Below are 22,259 nucleotides of genomic sequence, written 5' to 3'. Positions count from 1 at the left end.
CGTCAGCATCGACCCAGTTGATAAGGCCAAAAGCCAGAGGCCGTCCTTAATTCCTGCCTTTCCCTCATTCCTCAACTAAAACCATCAACAAATCAGTTCACTCTCCTTCTGAAATACACCCCAAGTCATCACTTACCTTTATCTCACTGCCTCAACAATACTCCATCATCTGTCTCCAAAATTATTTCATGAATCTTCTACCAATTTTTCATCCACTATGTTCTTCATACAGCAACCAGAGTGATCATGTTAAAGTGTGTATCTAACCAAGCAAGTCCTCAACTTAAAACCCTCTCCTCCTACTTCAGATAAAACCCAAACCTCTTGCCCTGGTGTGCCACTAGCTTCCACCCCTGTGTCTATGCTCCCTTTTCCTTCAGTAGTTGATCGCCTGTCCTCAGCTCAGCACATGGCTGAGCATGCTCCTTCCTTGTTTTTTGCTGCTCAACTAAAGACTACAGTGTTCATCTTCTCATGTAGCTAGCTGTGGCCACATAACTAGCTTTGGGTTAGAAGCTATAAATGAAGATGCCATAGGCTACTTTCAGGAATTTCCTTAAATGGAAGAGGCAGGCCCTCATTTGCCTTTTTCTCCATTCTGCCACATGGGATGTGAATGTGATGGCTGGAGCTGCAGCAAGTGCTTAGACCATGAGGATAGGGGCCTCATCCTAGGGAAGGCAGAGCAGTTTGGGGTGCTTGGGGGCCGGGGTCAGGGGGAGTTGGATTGCTGATGATTTTGAAGCCATGTACCAGCCCAGGAGTGCCTTACTTCCAAAAGTTTTTCCCACAAAAGAAAAAATCTCATGTTCAAGCTGCTGTTATCCATGGGGTTTAGTCATGTGCAGACGAACTGAAGCCTGACACAACTGGCCCACAAGATAAAAGCGTCCCTGCCTACCTGTCCAACCCCACCTCCTTCACCCTCTATCTGGTTCACCCCCTGCCAGCCACACTGGTCTTCTCTGTTCCTCAGACATTCCAGTCTTGTTCCTCCATAGCTCGCTGCTCTGGCTGTTCCTCCAGCTCGAAATGCTCTTCCCTGCTCTCCATGTGACTGATGGGTTCCTTCTTATCACCCAGGCCTTGTCTCAAATGGCTGTCCCTCTGTGAAGCCCCCCTGTCCACTGAGTCTCAATGGCCATCCTGTTATCACTACCGCATCGCCTGGTTTGGCTTGGTTTTCCCTGTATTGTATCCCCAGTGCCTGAAACCATGCTAGACACACACCAAGTATTCAATATTTAGGGGATAGATGAAGGAAGAACCCAAAGAATAAGTGAATTTCATATCGCATTTCTTCACTGAGGAGAGTAGATAAGGGCAGAGTCTACATTGTTCTCAAATGATATTATAATGTGGAGAATGATGCCTTGACATTGTCACTAGAGAAATAGAGAAAATATGTCCAAATTAAAACAAGCTGCATGTCCATGCCCTCACTGCCTAGACAAATTCAATTCACCAAACATTTGTAGGACACCTGAAATGGGCCAGGTGCTGGAGAACACAGAGATAAACATGTTAGATTGCTCACAGGACTTTCCAGGTAAGACAAGAAACATGCACATTTCATTCAGTTTGATAGTTACTATGAGAGCTAAGATGTGATAAATGTGAGTTGAATGCCTTGGACTATGTGCAATATTTATAACCAGATCATGGGCCACCATATAAAGAGTTTTAAACTTATTCTGAATGCAGCAGGAAACCACGAAAAGGTTGTGATAACAGGAATACCATAATTGGGTTTAATTTTCATAAAGATGAGTCTGGCAGCCATGAAGGGTGGATTGAAGTGACTGCAGGAATGTGGCAAACCAGAAAAAGCAGGTTTGCAACATTCTAGACAAGAGATGGTGATGGCCTCTGCTAGTGAAAACGGAAAGAAGAGGACAGACTGGAGGACATTATGGAAGTAGAACTTACAGGGCTTAGCGACTGACGGGATGTGCCTGGAGTGGAGGTCGATGGTGGGTGGAGAAGGGTCCGGGCTGTCCCCAGGTGTTTGTGTGGGTGGCGGTGTGGGTCATCAAAACAGAATGAAGAAGAGGAGGCAGATTTCAGAAATGCCTCATAGTCATTCATTCAAGTGTCCATTTGCCACATAACCACGATACGCCATCAGGTGAGAGGGACACGGTCTCTCCCTCCCAGCTGGACACAAGCACCTGACCGCCCTGTGGTGTGAGGGGGTCGTGATGAGGGGAGGAGAGGGCCTGATGGGGCCCCGGAGAGGAAGCTCCCCCTAGGGTGGTGTGAGGGAGGCCTGCCTGAAGGAGTGGCGACTGAGACCCAAGGAGAGGTGGGCACAGAGCCATGAGAGCGGCGCGGAGTGCCCAGGAGGAGAGAACGGCATGAGCCGCGCCCTGCAGGTGATAGAGAGGGGTGTGAGTGAGGACTGGAGGGCGGGATTTGAGGTGCTGGGGTGTCCTAAACCACGTAAGGGATCAGGGGCTTTACCTTAAGGGGACAGCAAGCCACTGAAGCTGGGGAATAAGAGCCATCTGGTCAGGCAGCACATCTTCACTGCACATTTGCCATAATCCAGACACAGGTCCAGGGGAAGGATGCAGCACAGAACACGACAGAGAAGGACCTGTGGATCTCATGTTCTAGAGAGGAAGAAAAGAAAGAGTAAATAAAAGAATGAAAGGACTAGAGAGGGAGGGAGGAAGAGAGCGAAGACGCAAGGAGGGAAGTTGGGAAAAAATCAGGAAAAATAAATCATCTACGCCAGCGGCTTTCAAGCATTTTTCACTTCAAGTGGCCATGGAGCCAGTTCCGATGGGATGCTCGTGGACAGTCTCTATGAAGAGGTGAGAGCTGAGTGGGACCCTGAGCGACAGCAGAAGCCAGCCACGAGCAGGGCTGCGAAGGGCGCTCCGGGCAGAGACCCGCAAGAGCCCGATGTTAAGGCGCAGAGGTGAGGCGACGCTGCCCGGGGCAGAGAGGTGGCGGGCGCTAGACCGTAGTGAGCATGGGGGCCGGGAAGACCTGAATCCAGAGAGGCAAGAGGACAGTGGAAAAACATGAGAGGCAGGGAAGCCACGCATTTCAAAAATGTTCCTGAAGCCCGGCCTGTTTTACTCTCTTGTACTAGCTGCCTGCAGGCTGCGGGCATTTGAGTTTCCAGTGCAAGGCTATGGTCGTGGGGTTTTTCCCCTTTTAAATAGATTTTATTTTTTAGAGAAGTTTTAGGTTTGCAGCAAAATGGAGCGGAAACTACAGAGAATTCCCGCATACCCCTCCCCACACACTCACAGCCTCCCCTGCTATCAACATCCCCCTCAGAGGAGTCCATTTGTCATATTAGATGAACCTACACTGACGTCATTATCACCCACAGTGCAGAGTTTTCATCAGGGTTCACTCTTGGTGCTGTGCATCCTATGGGCTTCAACAAGTGAATAACGACACGTATCCTTATCATAGTGTCATCCAGAGGAGTTTTGCTGCCCTACAAATCCTCTGCACTCTGTCTATTTATCCTTCCATCCTCCCTAATCCCTGAAAACTCCCACTTTTGCCTTTTTTAGAATGTCATATAGTTGGAATCATGTAGATGACTACAATTTTTAAAAGTTGATGTAAGTGAAGAACTCAGAACACATCAAATGCTTTTCTGCAAGGAAATTATGTAAAACATAAACGAGTATTCGCGGATCACACGGTCCTCCCTGTGGATGACGTGTCACATCTTCAAAGGACCAACCTGACCAAATGGAGCTGGGTGTGTGTGGCGTGACCGCACCTGGCCCCCGCGCTGCCCTTCAGACACGCTCACTACCTTTCCTCATTTTAGCTGGAGAAAACAGGTTCGGAAGGTCAACGACTTGCCCAAGTTTTTCCAGCCAGGAAGAGTGAAATGACATCATGAGCTTCAGAGACGAATCAACTTGGCCTTGAGTATCAACACTGCCTCCATCTGCATCATCTGGACAATTGCAACAGCTTCACTCATGCATATAAAACATCTCAAATGTGGCTCTTGGAGTTCATCAAAAAATATCATTATTCTGAGAGGCTTTGATATAATTACCTCATTCTTTTTATCTGCTTATGCCATTTCATAGTAGAGATGTACATAGTTTATTTAAGCAACCCCCATCTCCACCGATGCACACTTAGTATTCTTTTTTATACACTTGCATTTCGTCATTGTTGTGTCATGGCTGTGATTATTTATGTAAACTGTTACAGTAAACATCGTTGTGCATATATTGTTGCTCGCTCTTTGTAATATGATAAGTTTCTGAACACACTGGGTCAAAAAGCATGGGCATTTAAAATTTTTTATAGCTATTGACAAATTGCGATCCAAACATATTGTACAAATTTATGCTCCTACCAAAAGTTATGAGATTATTATCTTCCTTTTATTTTCCAATTCTTTGCTGCTAATGTATGAGAATGTAATTGACTTTTTTTATATTAACCTTCTATCTTCTGACCTTGCTAAATTCACTTGTTAACTCTCATAATTGTTTCTTAGATTTCCTGGTATTTTCTAGGTAAACAACTATATTACCTGCAAATAAAGACAATTTCATTTCTTCCTTTTATTAAAAAATGTATGAGAGTTTGGTTTCCATTAGGCTTCTGATGTCACTAGTTCGTGAGTTCTTTAAAACTTCTGGAGGGGAGATTATTTAACTTTATTTAATGATTCTTTCTGACGGTATTCTCATTAATATCAAAAATACTTACATTCTATTCTGTACCTATAATTCTGAAAGTGATTTAGCTGCAGTTCTATATTTAAATTGGTTTGGTGCTCACCAACAGTCTTTTTATACTATGGCTTTTCCATTTGTGAGCTCATCTTGATTCACATTTTGGCTGAGTGGATTTCATCTGGTGGTTTCTTTCAAAAAGAATTTTTGAGTTTTTTGTATATATACATTTGATGTCTTTATGTTGCCATTTATAAATAAACAACACTGAGATGGTATAAAATTCTTAGGCTTATATTTTATTTTATCTCTGAGGATTACGTATACATCTATCCATTATAGCTTGGCATTGCATGTTACTGTGGAAAAATCTGAATCCAACCTAATGTTGAGGTGATAGGGTGGGCGGAATGACACTTCAGGTAAGCAAGAGTCTCCTAAACCAGATAAAGGATTTGGAACAACCTAATATTTGTTCCCCGGTAGATGACAGGGTTTTTCTGCCTGGATGCCTGTGGGAGTCTTCCTTTATCCTTGATATTCAGAAACATCTCCGGAATGTATATGTCTGCATATATATTCCATGTCAATTATCCCTTTTGATTTGCAGGTTTTTATCTCCCTTTAGAGAAAAAAATGATTCTATTACAGCTTTAAATATTTTTTCTGGAATACTTGCCTGCTTTCTACCTCAGGAAATACCTAGCATATATCTGCTGTATTGTGCTGTTTCTTGTCCACACACATTATCTTCCTTTTAGTTGCTTTAAATTCCTTGGTCTGTTTCTCCAGCCTGTCTTCCATATCATTGATGGTTTTCAACAGTGCTTATTCTTTGTCTCACTGCTTCCCATGCAAGTTTTCATTTCCATAATGTTTTGTTATCCTCCTTTTATCCCCCTGAGTTCTCACAGTTCATGTTCATTGTTTTATCTGAGAATTCCCTCATTATCATTCCTCCATATACAAGTATTTTTCCTCTGCCTTTTTGCTGGCTCTTCTTTTGACCTTTTCTTTGTAGTATCTCATGTAGTTCCCATATTGGATTGTTGCTGTCTATTATGCATCTTTGAGTGGCACACTTATATCCAAGTCTGTTCATGGTGTGAGAAGAGCTGGGGGTGCGGGCGGCAGTCATCCACGGCATAGGTAGCTGGTGAGTTCAGTTTGGATCTGTTGTCTCAGAATTTCCTCACCAGATATGCTTCCTCCCATCAAGATAAATATGTCACCCTGCAGACAGTCTACAAGGTTCACACTGGAGCCTCCCAGCTCCCAGTTTTTTGTGTTAAAGGACCCTCCATTCCCCAAGCTTCACATTTCCACAAGGACACCTCCATGGGAGAGGACACATCTGTGGGAGTATCACTCTTGGCCTCTTTCTGCTGCTCCCCCAACTTTTCTCCCAGAGGCAGGATAACCTCTTTGGTAAATTTCTGAGAAAGAGTAAATCATGCTAAGCTAACCTCTTCTGGTATTCTTTTTCAGATTTGCCTTCCCACAGAGTCCTGCTATCCTGATACATGAGGGAAGCTTACTGGGGCAGGCTCTGCCCTGTGGAGGAAGGTCTTGCACCGAGTGGGTGAGTTTAATTCTAGAATAAGCTGTTAGGAAGCTCTTTGTCTCTACACTCAAGCCATATCCTTCAATACCTATAATATAGTTGATATTTTATGTTCAACTGTCATTCATATCTTATCTCTCATTTGCTTCCAAGCCTAGGAGTGTAAGAAAGGAGTATCATTTTTGAGTCCCTAAAGCCCTAACATATTGGTGAGTTGGCATGAACCGTGAGAAAGATAAAAATGAGTATCTACAGGCCAAAGTAATACAAGGAGATTGAGCTTCTGGTGTGGTCAGGGCAGGAGCTGTCGGGTTTTACTGCTCCAGTAAGTGTGAGCCAAGCAGTATTTTGACCTTGGCAGGTAACCACAGCTTATTGCCTACCAAAGAATGGCTGTTGTTATAGATATGGGGCTATTTTAGCAGGCCATAGTGAGCATGAGCTTTTAAGACTGCCTTTTGTTATATACTTCAGTCTCCTGTGGAAAGAAAATGACAGGGAGAGTAATTTGCTCTCAGACCCAACAGGCAGATTGAGCTGGAGGAACAGAGAGCTGTCCTGAGGCCAGAAAGATGCAAAAAAGGAAAGGAAATGCACACATGTCTAAACACATGAAAAAGGGGGATTAGATTAGATCAGATTGGGGACTGGGAACCAAAGAAATCTTTCAGAGACAGAAAGGCAAGATTTCAGATAGCCAACTGAAATCAGGAATACACCCCCACCCCCACCAGACGGAACCAGATTCAGGGAGCTGTTAAAAGCCTCTTAAAGCCATGAATGCTGTCCAGAATAAATGCAGTTGGGGAGTGTGGCAGTTATCGTATGCATGTCCCATCACTTATGTCGGGTATGTGGAAGGCAGATCATTTGTTTTAGTTCACAGATCTTCAAATTGAGGGAAGACATTCACCTGAGAACTACACCTGATGAGCTACATTCACCCTGGATCCATTTCAGATGATAAGATCCTGGACTTGGAGCTGATGCCATATGGTATGAGATTTTAGGGGTCTTGGGAAGGGGTGAGTGTATTTTACATGTTGAAGTAATGTAAATTGTAGCCAGAGGGCAAACTATGCAGATTGTTTTTTCAAAAATGGCCACAACCATATCTCCTACGCCACATGTTCTTCTACAGGGTGACCCCGATGCTCCTTCCACCCAGAGGTGGGGTCTTTGGGCTTGACACTCCTCCCACCTTCTCACTTGCTTGTAATCCATAGCCTTCAAGTGGCTGCAGCCTCCAGCCGTCTAGTCACCCCAGCCTCTGAGTCTTCCCAGCTGAGGCTCAGACATCATGGAAGTAGACAGGCTGTTCTCACTGTGTTCTTTCCAAATTCCAGCCCACAAAATCCCTGAGTATGATAAAATGATGGTTATCTTATGCCACTAAATTTTGGGTGGCTTCTTATGCCGTAATTGGAAGAGAAAACTGCCATGTGAGAATCCCAGGAAGAGTAACATAGAATATTGAAGGAATTATTAGATGATCAGAGCAAAACATTTATTGTGGGGCAGGGGTTTGTCATACCCTAAAGAACAGGTTAAGAAACAGGCAGAGTTAGTACTCTAAAGACAGGCAGTGGAGGACCAGACATGCTGAAGGGAATCTAGACAGGACAATGATAGTTTGAGTCCACGCCTGGGGTAGATTTTTGGTTTAATTGGAAAATGCCTTTTGAGTGAGATTATGCAACTCAGAGAGGTGAGGGTTGACAAGATTTGTTTGGACAACAATTGCTTTTGGCAGACCCATAAAACATTGACTTCATTTCTCTCACTGTGATATGAGAAAAGTTTATGTTTGAAAAACAAATGTTTGACCCAGAAAACAATGACAAAGTAAAAGGAGGAAAGCCTAACAAAAACACCAGCCTTACATGTGGTAGAGAAGGAAATGGACTAACTTAAGAACTTGGTTAAACCATTAAACCATTAACTATCCAACCGAACCTTTCTGGGCAGAGAAGGAGAATACAGAGGGAAATGAAACACAAGAAGCACATCCCAACTTCAGAACAAAAGATTTTTTTAGTAGAATGATATGCTTGCCATGTTCAAAAGCTGCGGAAAGATAGCATCTGCAAGAGCATACAGCAGGAGCAACAGATAAACTTCAAATGTCCAAAACAGCTTCAGCTCAGGAATCTGCTAGGGCTGACCCTCAGACTGAAGCCAATAAGGGAATGAGGGAGCAGCTTCCTTAGGAAGCAGAATTCACAGGCATACATAGTTCTGGAGCTAGAGTGCAGACAGAGCCTGAAACAAGGGCTCAGAATGGAAATGAAATTCAGGAGCTTCCTTCCTTCCTTCCTTCCTTCCTTCCTTCCTTCCTTCCTTCCTTCCTTCCTTCCTTCCTTCCTTCCTTCTTTCCTCCCTCTCTCTCTTTCTATCTCTCTTAGATCAGATTGGGGACTGAGAACCAAAGAAATCTTTCAGAGGCAGAAAGGCAAGATTTCAGATCTATCTCTCTCTCTCTCATGCCAGTTGGGAAGGAAAAGTGCCACAAATAAAATCAGGAGCCTAGGATGTTATTGCTGCAGATTTTTAAATTCTGAAAATGGGCAGGAATGTTTTAAATGTCACTCTCTGGGAAAGGATGCCATGTGTTGACCAAATAGGGAGAATTCATTACCATATTAACCTCCTGTTGTGAGAGGTCTGCCAATGGAACTAAGTACCCAGATGTTGGCCCTGGCTAGGTCTGGCACATACTGGCTGGCATCTTGGAGAGCCAAAACCAAGAGGATTCCTTTCCTCTGATATAGCTGCATTTCCGCTAAGGTCCTTGTAAGCAGTAATGAGGACCTAGCTTATATTAAGTGCTGAATTCTGGGAATCTAAATTTGCCTGTCATAAGTCCTCTAGCTCTAGGATAAAATTATGTGGTCTGTCAAACTTTTCAAACTCTTCAAAAAATGTGGCAGAAAATTCAAAAAAATACTCAAAGGCCAAAAATGAACTCAAAGTCAAAATCCAGATAGGTAAGGTGAAGCCAGAATCTGACTTAAGGATATTTGCCCAATAAAGACAAGTACTCTAGTCTTGTTGTTTAATAGCCACATGATCATATATGGCCTAAGAGACAAAACTTAGATACATGCATGATGGAGACTTGGATCCATGATCCCCTTATAAAGCTAGATCCCTTAGTGAAAGGTTGAACAGCAACAACAACAAAAACATCAAACAAAAACTCACTGTCCCAAGGAGACAACAAGGAAACTTGAATGTTTTAGCAATAATAATAATAATGAATCAAGCAAAGAATTTTAAAGTTTTCCCAAGCTGATAATACTCTCAGGCACCTGACAGAAACAAATGCAGATCTTCTATGGAAAAATATACCTACAATTTATTCCTCAAAGAATTCTCCCAGAGAAAGTTCTGTTGAACATTAACTCACAATCAAAAATCATAAAACACACAAAACATGAAAAAAGCAAGCCACCTGGGAAACAGCAAAAATAATAAGCAGCAGAATCAGAAGACAGAAGAAAGTAAGTACCTTGTTTAAACAACAGAGAGAAAAATAGCAAAAAAATAAAAAAGAACAGAGCCTCAGAGATCTGTGTGACTCTAACAATTATAAATGGGGGTGAGGGACATAAAAGGAGGTAAGGTTTTCACACTTGACTCAAAATAGCAAAATGCTGACACCAGTAGCCTGTGATAAGTTATGTATATGTAATGCATTACTTAGAACAACTACTAACAAAGCTCTATTATGATACACTCGGGAAGACTATAAGAAAATCAAAGTGGAATTTTAAATATGTTCAAGGGAGGCAGGAAAAAGAAAACAGAGAAATGAAAAACAGAAGGAACAAACAGAAAATAAAAAATAAGATGGCAGGGGCCGGCCCCTTGGCGCACTCGGGAGAGTGCGGTACTTGGGAGCGCAGCGGTGTTCCCGCCGCGGGTTCGGATCCTATATAGGGATGGCCAGTGCGCTCACTGGCTGAGCGCGGTGCGAGCGACACCAAGCCAAGGGTTGCGATCCCCTTACCGGTCACAAAAAAAGACAAAAAAATAAATAAATAAGATGGCAGACTTAAGCCATAATCTTCAATAATTGCATTAAATTTAAATGGTCTAAATACACCAATTAAAAGACATAAAATTGGTAGAGTGGCTAAAAAGCAGACCCTACTACATTCATACCATGGAATTCTACTCAGCATAAAAAGAAACTAAGTACTGATACAGTCAACACTTGGATGGATCTTAAGAGCATTATGCTGAAAGAAAAAAGCCAGTTCCAAAGGTCACATGTGTATGATTACATTTATACAGCATTGTTGAAATCAGAAGATTATAAAGATGGAAAACAGATTAATCATTTCCAGGGCATAGAGATGGAGAGTGAGGGTAGGAATAGTGGGTATGACTGTAAGACGGTAGCATGAAGATATCTTTGTTATGATGAATTTGGTGGTGGTTACACAAATTTACCCATGTAATAAAACACCATACAACTTTATATACACATTTTACAAATGTCAGTTTCTAGGTTTGGATATTGTACTATAGTTTCATTGGGGAAAACCAGACAAAATGTACATAAAACCTCTCTGTACTATTTTTTAACTTACTAGAATCTAAAGTTTCTTCTTTTTTAAAAAACATTTTCTTGTACATATTTGTGGGGTACAGGGTGTTGTTTCAATACATGCATATACTGCACAATGATTCACTTAGTGTAGATAGGATAGTTTTGCACCCTTTAGTCCAGAACCTAAAGTTTCTTCTAAATAAAGTTTTAAAAAACTTAATGGACAGGGTAATGAGCACCAAAGCTAAAGAAAAAAATTTAAAAAGGAATAAGTTAAGGTAAATCTAAAGAACTACCCAGAATGCAACACAAAAAATAGAAGGAATGAGAGAGAGGCAGAACTAAAAGAGATAACATCTAAAAATTGCCTGGAATTTATAAAAGACATAAATGCTTAGGTTTGGGAAATACAATGATTCCCAGATGAGATAAATAAAAAGAAATTCACATATGGAAATATTATTGCAAAACTGAAGAACATCAAAAACAGAGAAAAGATCTTCAAAATGTGAAGAACATGCAAGTCTTGGTGCCGGACTTGCACAACTTTGGATGTCCTGAAGGAATGACATCCATTCTAGTGGAAAACAGTCCAGATTGAACCACTGCAGGAAACATGACGCTAGCAGGCATGAGACTGTGCTCAAACTGAGACTGTGCTCGAAGTGAAGATTTGAGGTTTTACGGCTTTGTTTTGACTTGCCTTTGGCTAGGCTTTAAATTAATAATCAGTGGCTTGATTTCTTTGGATATGAACATGGATATTAACTCATCAGGTCAAAGATATTTAATTTTGAAGTTGAGTTTTTCCCTCATAATTTGATATTAACAGGGAATTCATACTGTTTAATTTTCGAGCACTTTTATATTGCTGACATGGAATTATTAGAATATCTTGATATTATCTTTTTTTGCCACTAAGTAATCTCTGGTGAGCAATATTGAACATTTGTGGGGCCTCAGAGTTCATTTAATTAATGCCTTTATTGTTCTAACCCATTCCAGTTACTAAGGGTATCTGAATTGCCAAACACTGGTCCAAAGGAGAATATCCAAAGTGGTTGGTACTGGAAGCCCAGCCTTATGGCAGTGCAGCAGTACTGTCTTAATAAACTGTTCATCTAGTCCTTCAGGGGAGCCATGAGTGGAGAGAACACAGAGCTGGGGAGTGTTGGGAGAGAAGTCCATTCCTCCCGTCTCATCTGTCAATGAGGGTACCACCAGTGTGGCCTCTTTCTGACGCCCTTCATTCCCTCCAACCCCCACATAAAAAGTCACTTCTGGGGTGGGAGGATCTTCTCTCATTGATGGGTTTGGTTAAAGAAATGGATTAAGCCTGGATCAGCCCTTCCTGCACATTCCCCTTCCAACTGCCTGCCCACAGAGAATGACACCCTCTCTGTACTTGGACCCACCTCGGCTCTTCCAGTTACTGAGCAATGCCTGTGAAAGGACGAGCAAGTTCACTCCTGAGATAAGTAGTAGGAGGCCTATTGTGACATCCATGATACATCTCCAACCCAGTTTTTACCAAAAACTGAGCTACTACTTTCATCAGCAATTATGGGACTCCTTCAAGTGAAAAAACCTCCACATGACTTGTGTGCCTGAAGTAGACAAAAAAGCAATCTCTATATTAAATGCCATCCCTATCAAAATACCAATGACATTCTTCATAGAAGAATTAAAATCTGTGAAGAACCACCAAAGACCCCGTAAAGCCAAAGCAATCTTAAACAAAAAGAACACAGTTGGAGGCATCACACTACCTGACTTCAATATATACTGAAAAGGTATAGTAACCAAAACAGCATGGTACTGGCATAAAAACGGACAAACTGACTAATGGAACAGAATAGAGAGCCTAGAAATAAACCCACGCATTTACAGCCAATTGATTTTCCACAAAGGAGCCAAAAATATATACTGGGGAAACTACAGCCTCTTCAATAATTGGTGCTGAGAAAACTGAATATCCACATGTGGAAGACTGAAACTAGATCCCTCTCACCACACACAAAAATCAACTCAAAATGGATTAAAGACCTAAATTTAAGACCTGAAACTGTGAAACTACTGGAAGAAAACATAGGGGAAATGCTACACGAAATGGGAATGAGCAGTGCTTTTTTGGAAAAAGACTACAAAGGCATGGGCAACTAAAGCAAAAATATATAACTGGGACTACATCAAACTAAAAAGCTTCTGAACAGCAAAGGACACAATCAACAAAGTGAAGAGACAACCTACAGAATGAGAAAAAGCATTTGCAAACTACACATCAGACAAGGGGCTAGTATGCAGAATATATAAGGAATTCAACCAACTTAACAACAACAAAAAAAAAACAAATAACCCAATTAAAAAATGGGCAAAGGACCTGAACAGACATTTCTCAAAAGAAGACATACAAATGGCCAACAGACATGAAAAACTGTTCAACGTCACCAATCATCAGAGAAACACAAATTAAAACCCCAATGAGATATCTCACTCCAGTTAGAATGGCTATTATCAAAAAGGCAAAAAATAACAAATATCCTGGCAAGGATGCAGAGAAAAGGGAACTCTCATATATTGCTGGTGAGAATGTAAACTGATACAGCTGTTGTAGAAAACAGTATGGAGATTCCTCAGGGAACTAAAAATTGAACTACCTTATGATAGAGCAATCCCACTGCCGGGTATATACCCAAAGGAAATGAAATCAATATTTCGAAGAGACACCTGCACTCCCATGTTCACTGCAACACTGTTCATAATTCCCAAGAGATGGAATTAACCCAAATGCCCATCGACAGATGAACAGATTTTAAAAAACTGTGGTATATACACACACAATGGAATACTATTCAGCTATAAAATAAAATGAAATCTTGTCATTTGCAGCAACATGGATAGAACTGGAGAGCATTATGTCAAGTGAAGTAAGCCAAGCACAGAAAGACAAATACCACATGACCACACTTCCAGGTGGAATAAAAAAAAAAGAAAAGAAAAGAAAAAAGAAAGAAAAGTGGTTCTCATAGAAGTAGAAAGTAGAATAATGGTTACCAGAGGCCAGGAGGGGAGGGGAGGTTGGGGGAATGGCAAAGAGAGGGAAGAAGTGGTGGATTAACAGGTGCAAAACTATGCTATCTAGTCTAAGTGAATCAATGTACAATATATGCCTGGATTGAAAGAACACACCTCACTCCACAAATATGTACAAATAAATGTTAAAATAAATAAATAAATAAGTGATTGAAAACTCTATGGATTATTTTCAGTGGAGGTGGATCCTAAGGAAAAAAAAAAAAACACGGATGGTCCCATCCATCCAGTTCCTTCTTTGTTCTGACTTCTCTGCTGCTCTTCTGGACAGAACCAGCCCCTGCTTCTCATTGACCAGAGTGAAGAGTCATCTTTTGTCTCTTTTCTATTGGGCTGATACGTGCTTACAGATGTCACAGCAGTCGAAGAACAAGAGCCCAGGCACATGAGGTGCTTCGGAAAGTTTGTGGAAAAATAGAATTAAAAGATGATAAAAATCTTTCTGTGAACTTTTTTTTTTTTTCTTTTTGTCTTTTTTACTGACCGGTAATGGGATCGCAACCCTCGGTGTCGCGCCTGCACCTCGCTCAGCCAGTGAGCAGGAACCGGTCTCCACATGGGATCCGAACCCTCGGCGGGAGCGCTGCCGCCAGCGCACTGTGAACTTTTTGAAGACTGCTAGTACTTCATCAAAAATGACCTCCTCAAAATTCTCTCAAGACACCTGCTCAGATGTAGACAACACATACCAGGACATGACCTGTGGAACACATTCTAAGGAAAATCAGTCTCTAGATGTTGTTGCCTCTCATAAATAATTTTTTTTAAAAGATGAAAAGATTGTATGTCACAATCACTAGAGACAGTTGTACACAATGTGTTTGAAAAGGCACAATGACAATTGTCTTCTTCACAAGAGCAAGAAAGATGCTAAAAATAACAAATATATTCTCTACATCTTGTAAGCATCTGGCCAATAGGAAAACCAAAATAATAAGCTTACCTTCACTCCATCATCCTGGATAAGTAAGCTTCTCAGAAAAGAAAACGGAGATGTCATTACTCACTAGGCAGGACTGTAGAGAAACCTTTAAAAGGCAAAGCATCTTATGACAGAGAGAGTACGTCAACACAAAGTCTGATTCTAACATTGACTTTGGGTTGGCTGTAAAATATTTAGTGCTTCGGTTTCATCTGTAACTAGGAAGTAACAGTCTAGTATATGGGCTACATTTGCATTATTTTAATGAGTGAAATATTGACTTTTTGTTACCATTAAAGCAGTTTAAAATATATCATTTAAAAAATATAAGTAATGCCCTTTACAAAAACACTATCGTGAATACCTAAAGATGAAGCTAACATTTACAAGAGTCCTTTGAAAAATAACACATTGTGAAGGTGTTATTATTTATCCAAAGAAAAGCATAGTGATTCTTTGAAACAGATGTAAGTATTGACACGTGAGATGAGGCTCAAAGTGGTCAAGTATCTTTTCCAGTATAAGACCCAGTGAATGAGGGAAAAAGTTCCAGAACATGTATTTTCCTTCTGGTTCACCTATCACTAGCCCATCATCAGTAAGAATACACATTTAGTATGGTCTGTAATGCATCTGCTCTGAGCATATGTGTGACAAACAATTTTAAGGTGCTGGCCAAGGATAAGTTCATGGTTGAGGTGCTAGTTTGTGGTTGAGGAATAGAGTAAGGGAGTCATCTGCAGGTGGATGTTACTAATATCTCATTTATTCCTTGTTCCCCAGCCCTTGGACAATCACTATAACCACCACCACCACCATCACATTTACGGAGTGTTCAGTGTATGCCAAGTGCTGTGTCAAGCACTTCACACACAATGTAATTTCATCCTTGTGACGTCCTTATGAGACAGATGCCCCCACTTTACAGATGAAGGAGCCGAGGGTCAGAAAGTTTCAGTAACTTTCTGGTGGTCACTCAGCTGCAGGAATTAGAATTCAATTTATAGTATATTAATTTGCACTTTTTGATATGCTTTTTTGTGATTATTGCCAAATAACTTCACCATCCAGGATATTCTTCCTTCCTTCTTCCTTCCCTCCTTCCTTTTTCCTTCCTCCCTTCCTTCCTCCTTCCTTCCTTCCTAGTAGAGTAGGGTCTTTAACTGAGCTTTGGCTTAATATTTTAATTTCTTTTCACCCTACCACTAACTAGCTGTATGATTGTGAATTTGTCTCTGAACCACTGTTTTCTCATCCGAAAAATGGAAATAGCAAGTAATTTCTCTAGCTAATTATTTTGCAAAAATACAATTCTCCAAATGTATGTGATATGATGCTATTATTCTCTTTATACCCTAACAGTACCTGAAAACTCAGAGATGTCAATAAACACTCGCTTATCATTACAATTTAACTCAGATATCAGTCCTAGCAGCCTCTGCACATTAGAAGAATATGGCTAAGAACAAGGAGCTGGTCCCTTTATCTCCTTTTTTTCTTCACTTAATGTGATTTCACAAGTGAGAAATAGCATCTATTTTTCCATCTTCCTTTAATCTTTCTTATTCACTTGATGTGACTAACACCAGACCCCCTTCACTGGAAGACAAGAAACGCAAGGAGTTAAGCAAGTTGTCAGGAACATACAGAAAGAGATGTAAGGGAATTTATTAGGCATCTATAGTGGGATAGATGCTGTGATCTGTGATATGCATATGTGTTCTTATCACTGAAACCTCATATGGAAGTTAATTGATCAAAACCAATGATGGTGCTTGGAAAACACCAAATAGTGTCAGATATGAGCAAACTGCATAGTAACACCTTCTGGGAATCAAGCATCATGCTTCTTAAAATTATTTAATAATTATCACAAATTTCCAATCTTTCTTAGCAAACCTTCCCCTTTCCAGTTTGAAAAGCTCTTTCAATTGTGCAGCGTCTGTTACCTTATTCACGCCATAGTATTTGCTACTGGGGACGAAGCAGCAAATTCCCCTTGGCCTCTCCTGAAACTCTCAGAGCCTTGCCTACTCTGCTTGTCTCTGGATAAAGTTTTCTTTCAAAGAAAAGGAAACTCGACTTGCTTTCAGTGTGAAAGGCCGCCATCAGGCTATAGTACTGAATCTTAACTAGAAGCTTGCAAGAGCAGCCAGTCAGCAGGGTATTAAAACCTGCAACAACAAACTGCTGTTTGCTGAGCTGTCACGGCCTCTGGTGAGTTGGCTGGAGGAGCATAATGCCAGAACGGTGGAAATGAGAGCAAGAGTGAGCGTGAGAGCAAGACAGCGACGGAGCACAGTTTGGAACCAAAACAAAATTAACTTAAATTCAAAGGACAGGCATTTTGTTAAAATAAATAAATAAAATTAATAAACATATATTTCAGATATAAATTTGTCATTTATAAATGATATAGATGGCAAGCCTGATCTGTCCTAGACGGAAAAAAGTACAAAATGGAGCAGAAGCGATCTTACTAGAAACGTGAGCTGCACAAAATTACCTTCAGCTTAAAACAAAGGCCAGTGTGCCGCAGGATGTCTCTTCCAGCACAGCCAAGGGCATAGAGAGTTCTAGGAGTGAAATTCTAAAGAAAACTCAGGCCCAAAAAAATAAAAGACAGAATTCAAACATAAAAGAGAATGTGAACGTCAAAGAAAATCAAGTGAACTAAACAAAGAGAAGGAAAAATGTAAACAAAGCAAATTTAGTTCCTAAATTTGGAGAAAGAAACAAGTTGGTGACACGTATTTCCCAGCTCCGGAGCTGCGTGTTGTTCTCACCCCTCCCCCAAACCCTTCTGCAAACACGCTCACGCACAGAGCCATCAACATTTTGGACTTTAAACCTATTTTGCGTGTGTTTCCTTCATAGTTGCATTTTTTACCTTTTTTTCACTTTGCATTTTACTTCAACCAAAGACACCGGCTCTGCCATCCCTTGAGTCCTTCACATGTTTTTTCGTGTCAGGGATGGCCTCGCACCAGCTAGATCTTCATCTAAGGCTTCCAGGCTCTCTTATCTCAGTTAAACCTTCTAGACATTCTTTTCTCCCAGGTTTTAAAAGAAAAATTTGGCTCTCTATGTCCGATTCTCCAGCATGACTTATTCCATGAATCATGGGAATGTTGAAAGCCTTAACTGTATTATACAATCTGTTTTGTTAATATTTAACTTAAAGTTGGTGGTCTTGAATATTTTTTACTTTGCTGCAATCTCAAACATCAAGTGTTAACTGGTATCCATTCCTACACCAGAAAGAGCAAAACAAGTAAACGACCCACAGAACCAGGAGAGACTGAGGGCTCATTAAGTAAAAAGCTCTCTCTAGCTACAAAAGAAGTGATGGATTATCAAATTCTGATCACTAAACCAGAAGTACCAGCAGTTCTGTAGTTTATAGGCACTTCAAAGTGCTCCAAGCTAGACATGTTGAAATTCTTTTTCCTAAACTTAAGTCACATGTTTTGAAGTCAAGAATCTTTTTCCCCTTCATAGTTTATACCTCTGGTTATGAATGGATTAATCACATTTATGAATTTATTAATCACATTATGTGTGGATTAATCACATTTCTTCTTGAAATGTGAGCCAATTGGTATTGGGTTAATGTTCATTTATGAGCTTCATCTGACCCAAATATTTACTTTTTACTTTAAACTCATTTAAGTGGTAGATGGATATCAAAAGGTATGGTTTAGAAAATGTGATAAATACATAACTTGAGACATAAATGCTAATAAGCTAAGTAGCTATCCTAAAATTCTTTGGAGAGTTTAAACATTCTAAAATTTCTTTATTTTTTTAAAAAAAAGGTGACCGGTAAGGGGATCTTAACCTTTGACTCTCCCAAGTGAGCTAACCGGCCATCCCTATATAGGGATCTGAATCCTTGGCCTTGGTGTTATCAGCACCACACTCTCCCAAGTGAGCCACGGGCCAGCCCTGAAACACTCTAAAATTTCTAATACAAGAATTCAGCAACACCAAAAGTTACCAAAATAATAATGGTAAAATAGAACATGGATCTTAAAGTATTAGCCATATGTGTAAAGTACCTGCCACTATACTTATTTAAAGCAGAGTACCGTGTGGCATCAAACACTTCAAAGGAAGATAGATGCTCTGGAATTAAGCCACTAGAGACCCATATGGTCAGGGTGCAATATTTGTCTTAAGCCTCTTGCTGTTACCTTAGCATGAACACAAACACTGGAGAGCACTGCTTCCCAGACAGGAGATGAACGGGGATCCATCCCAGAATAACTCCATTTACAGAACAGAACTACAAGAACTACAAGAACTACTGTGTACCAGTTCTCATGGTGGCCAGAGTCAGACCCTTCGCCTTAATTGCTTTTGTAATGTGCTGTTTAACAATATATGTCAGAATAAAGCAAAATTAGAACCGCTAGGGGACAACTGAAAACCTAATGATAAGCTGAGCAATGGTGACACTTCCATTGTTAACACTAACCATTTGAAATCATCTTCTTTGCCTTAAATGGGCCGAGCCCGTGGCGCACTCGGGAGAGTGCGGCGCTGGGAGCGCAGCGACACTCCCGCCGCGGGTTCAGATCCTATATAGGAATGGCCGGTGCGCTCGCTGGCTGAGCGCGGTGTGGGAAGGGTTGCGATCCCCTTACTGGTCACGAAAAAAAAAAAAAACTATACTTAGCAATAAAAATATCTATTTGTCATATCAAACGTGAATTTTATGATCTGGAACCTCAAGATTTTCACATGATGAACCCCCAAGGCATAGGGTTTCAGGTTAACTAATAATTGTCTTTTACAAAAGATGAGGCCCTGATTAAGAGATTCATTAAATTGGATAAAGATCTAGACTCAGTCTTCTTTGTTCCTTTAGCATATACTATAGGTGCTCTCATAACATACATTCTACCAATAGGGAAATTAATACGGGCAAAGGATAAGGGACTGGATCCATCTGACATAATTTATAATGGTAGCAAAGACAATGAAGAATGTGAGCTTAGACTGAGTCTCCGCAGACTCAGTTGTATAATGTCCCTTCTAGTGAGAGAAAACTGATCAGTGTCGAATAAGCAAAGACTTGACATGTCTTAAAATCCAAATGGACAATTAGCATTAAATGATGGATTATCATATCATTCACAGGCTTGCATTGTGATTTTTTTAAAAGGTTAGTATTTATCAAGTGCCTGTTAAGTTCCAAACACTTAGCAATTCATTTAGTCCTTACTTCCTCCATATTACAGGTGGGGAAACAGGCTGCATAAGGTAACTTGGCTACTGCCCAGTGCTAGAGCCATGATTTGAATTTGTTGACTTGAATCTGTTCACACTATAGGACTCCTTCTAAAAGAAGCACTGGAAATTTCTCTTCTGCAAGAACCTTTTGATATATATTTTTTTTTTTTTAATTCCTCCTGTGGCAACAAATTAAAGAAATATGATTCCATCTAATAAAGAAGCATCTTTTACATTTATTCTCTTCCAAGATTTTTAATTCAATCTTGCGACAGACGACGACACAGTAAGTTTGGTACCCACTCTTAAGTCTCTCCTAATGATTCACATATAAATTGTTTTCCTTTTTCTCAAATAGAACAGATGCATGCAATAGATAAGTGCAAATATTTTTATTCAAAAAAGAGCTAAGTTTACTAGATCATCTTTATTTTTTTCTCTCCATTTTATATAACATTCCTTGAATATATTCCTAAGATTTTATCAGCCTAGCTAATTGTCTGATCCTTTGCTCTTTGTGCATATTTTATGGAGATATTAAAATATTATTTTAAAATTCAAACACAGACATGTCATATCTGGGTAAGCAAAAGCGAGTCACTTAAAGGAGACCGTTTTCAATGTCACATCCACTTTCTTTCAGATTGCTCCCCCTATGGCTAGGTTGATGCTTTTGCTCCTGAGTTTCCACCTGTCTGAACGCACTTTTTCATTCTCTGTGAGTAAAAATTAAAGACAACACCCCAACATGAAAGTTGCCTGCTGCCACTCTGCTCACAAGAAACTTCAGACTGAAGGCGACTCTTCTGACAATGACCTATTGTAAAGTCACAGGGACAAGAGGCCCACCCAGTGAATAGGACCTCTACCTAGCACCATCAGAGGCCCCATGAGATAGCACCTGCCGGCACTCTCACCAAATTTACTGCCACCATCTGAGGAGCCGTTTACCTGTTTCGGTGTCTCCCTGGGTCCTGGGCGTTGCACAGTAACAGCAATCCAAGAAGATGACATAGTTAACAACGTTGAAGAACAGACCGATAATTCCAGCACTGAGGACTAGAAGTGGGTTTTCTGTCTGCTGGGGATTCATGTACCTTTTGATGGCTTCAATGAGGATGCTGAACATCAGGGCCACAGCAAACACGGAGTTGCCAAAGGCTCCCACAACATCTGCCCGGAGAAAGCCATATGTGCTCTTCTTGTGCTCTCGGATGTTGCTGACTCTCACTCCAAGCAAACCTATGATCATGGACACCAAGTGGGAAAGGACGGCAAAAGCATCGGAGGCCAAGGAGAGGGAGTTGCCTACGTAGGAGATCACCAGCTCCATCACGAAAAGGAGGAAGCTAATGACACACATGAGGATTAAACGGAAGCTTCGTCCAGAGTATCGCCCCATGGCAGCCGTGAGCCCTGCAGCCCCTCTCCCTTTCTGGGGAAGGCTGAGCTCCTGGGAGAGCAGCTACACATGTGGTGACTACAACTCTTGGACAACTCTCCTCTTTAGCCTTTCAATGCTTGTCATATTTGGAAATCACCGTTTATAGGCTACTATAAAGCCATAAAAGAGTTTAAAGGACAATAAAGAGACGTCACATGAGCTGGGATTTATGGAAACAGAAGACAGTGGGTTGAGATATAGATTTGCGGTGTGTTTGTTTGTTTGTCTGTGTGTGTTTAATTTCAGAAGTCAAGAGCTTCTGTGTCTTTGAATCATGTAGAAGCTCATCAGCAGCTGTGGCTGCTCGCGTGGTGCAGAAGCACCTCTGGCAAAGCAAGTCATTTGACATACACAATCTTATCTTGTCTGCATGGTTTGTAAATAGTTTTGAATGCCACTTATGGCATAAGACAGGGAGTATTCTAGGGGTCACTAGTCTATAGATCAGAGCTACAGTAAGTGAAAGCCAAAGGTGAAGATAGTGTGGGTTTTCTACTGCTTTTTGCCCACTGACCTGGAATAAACAAGCTCCCCACTTCCAAATAGTCTCCATAAAAAAGACAAAGAAAAACATTCCTCATGTTCAGGAAAGATAAAACAACTTCAAGCTAGAGGAGCTAAAGACATAATCCTAGTTAGTTTCAGGAAGAAATCCAAATAATAATGATTCCACTGCTGCAAGGAAGTGTTTTGTTTTTGTTTATTAAATCTTACCTTCTGTCAAACATTTATAGCCCTTAAAGGCTATCAGTTCCCCAATATCT

General features: G+C 40.8%; 1 protein-coding gene across 1 annotated transcript in view; it reads right to left on the bottom strand.

Moving 5' to 3' along the window:
- SLC30A10 (solute carrier family 30, member 10) overlaps window positions 1–21,453 on the bottom strand; it is a gene marked incomplete at its 3' end in the record, with an annotated part of 29,952 nt that extends 8,499 nt beyond the window's left edge. The window contains exons 1-4 of the mRNA XM_008587819.1: window positions 21,003–21,453; window positions 3,841–3,937; window positions 2,838–2,997; window positions 2,464–2,615 (exon numbers count right to left, since the gene is read on the bottom strand). Of these exons, the coding sequence (XP_008586041.1) occupies window positions 2,464–2,615; window positions 2,838–2,997; window positions 3,841–3,937; window positions 21,003–21,453 (860 nt within the window). The remainder of the gene's footprint in view (window positions 1–2,463; window positions 2,616–2,837; window positions 2,998–3,840; window positions 3,938–21,002) is intronic.
- Window positions 21,454–22,259: the final 806 nt, after the last annotated feature.

Source organism: Galeopterus variegatus, unplaced genomic scaffold, assembly GCF_000696425.1.
Source record: "Galeopterus variegatus unplaced genomic scaffold, G_variegatus-3.0.2 Scaffold4549, whole genome shotgun sequence".
Classification (NCBI taxonomy): Eukaryota; Metazoa; Chordata; class Mammalia; order Dermoptera; family Cynocephalidae; genus Galeopterus; species Galeopterus variegatus.
This window is presented reverse-complemented; position numbering and strand designations above follow the sequence as displayed.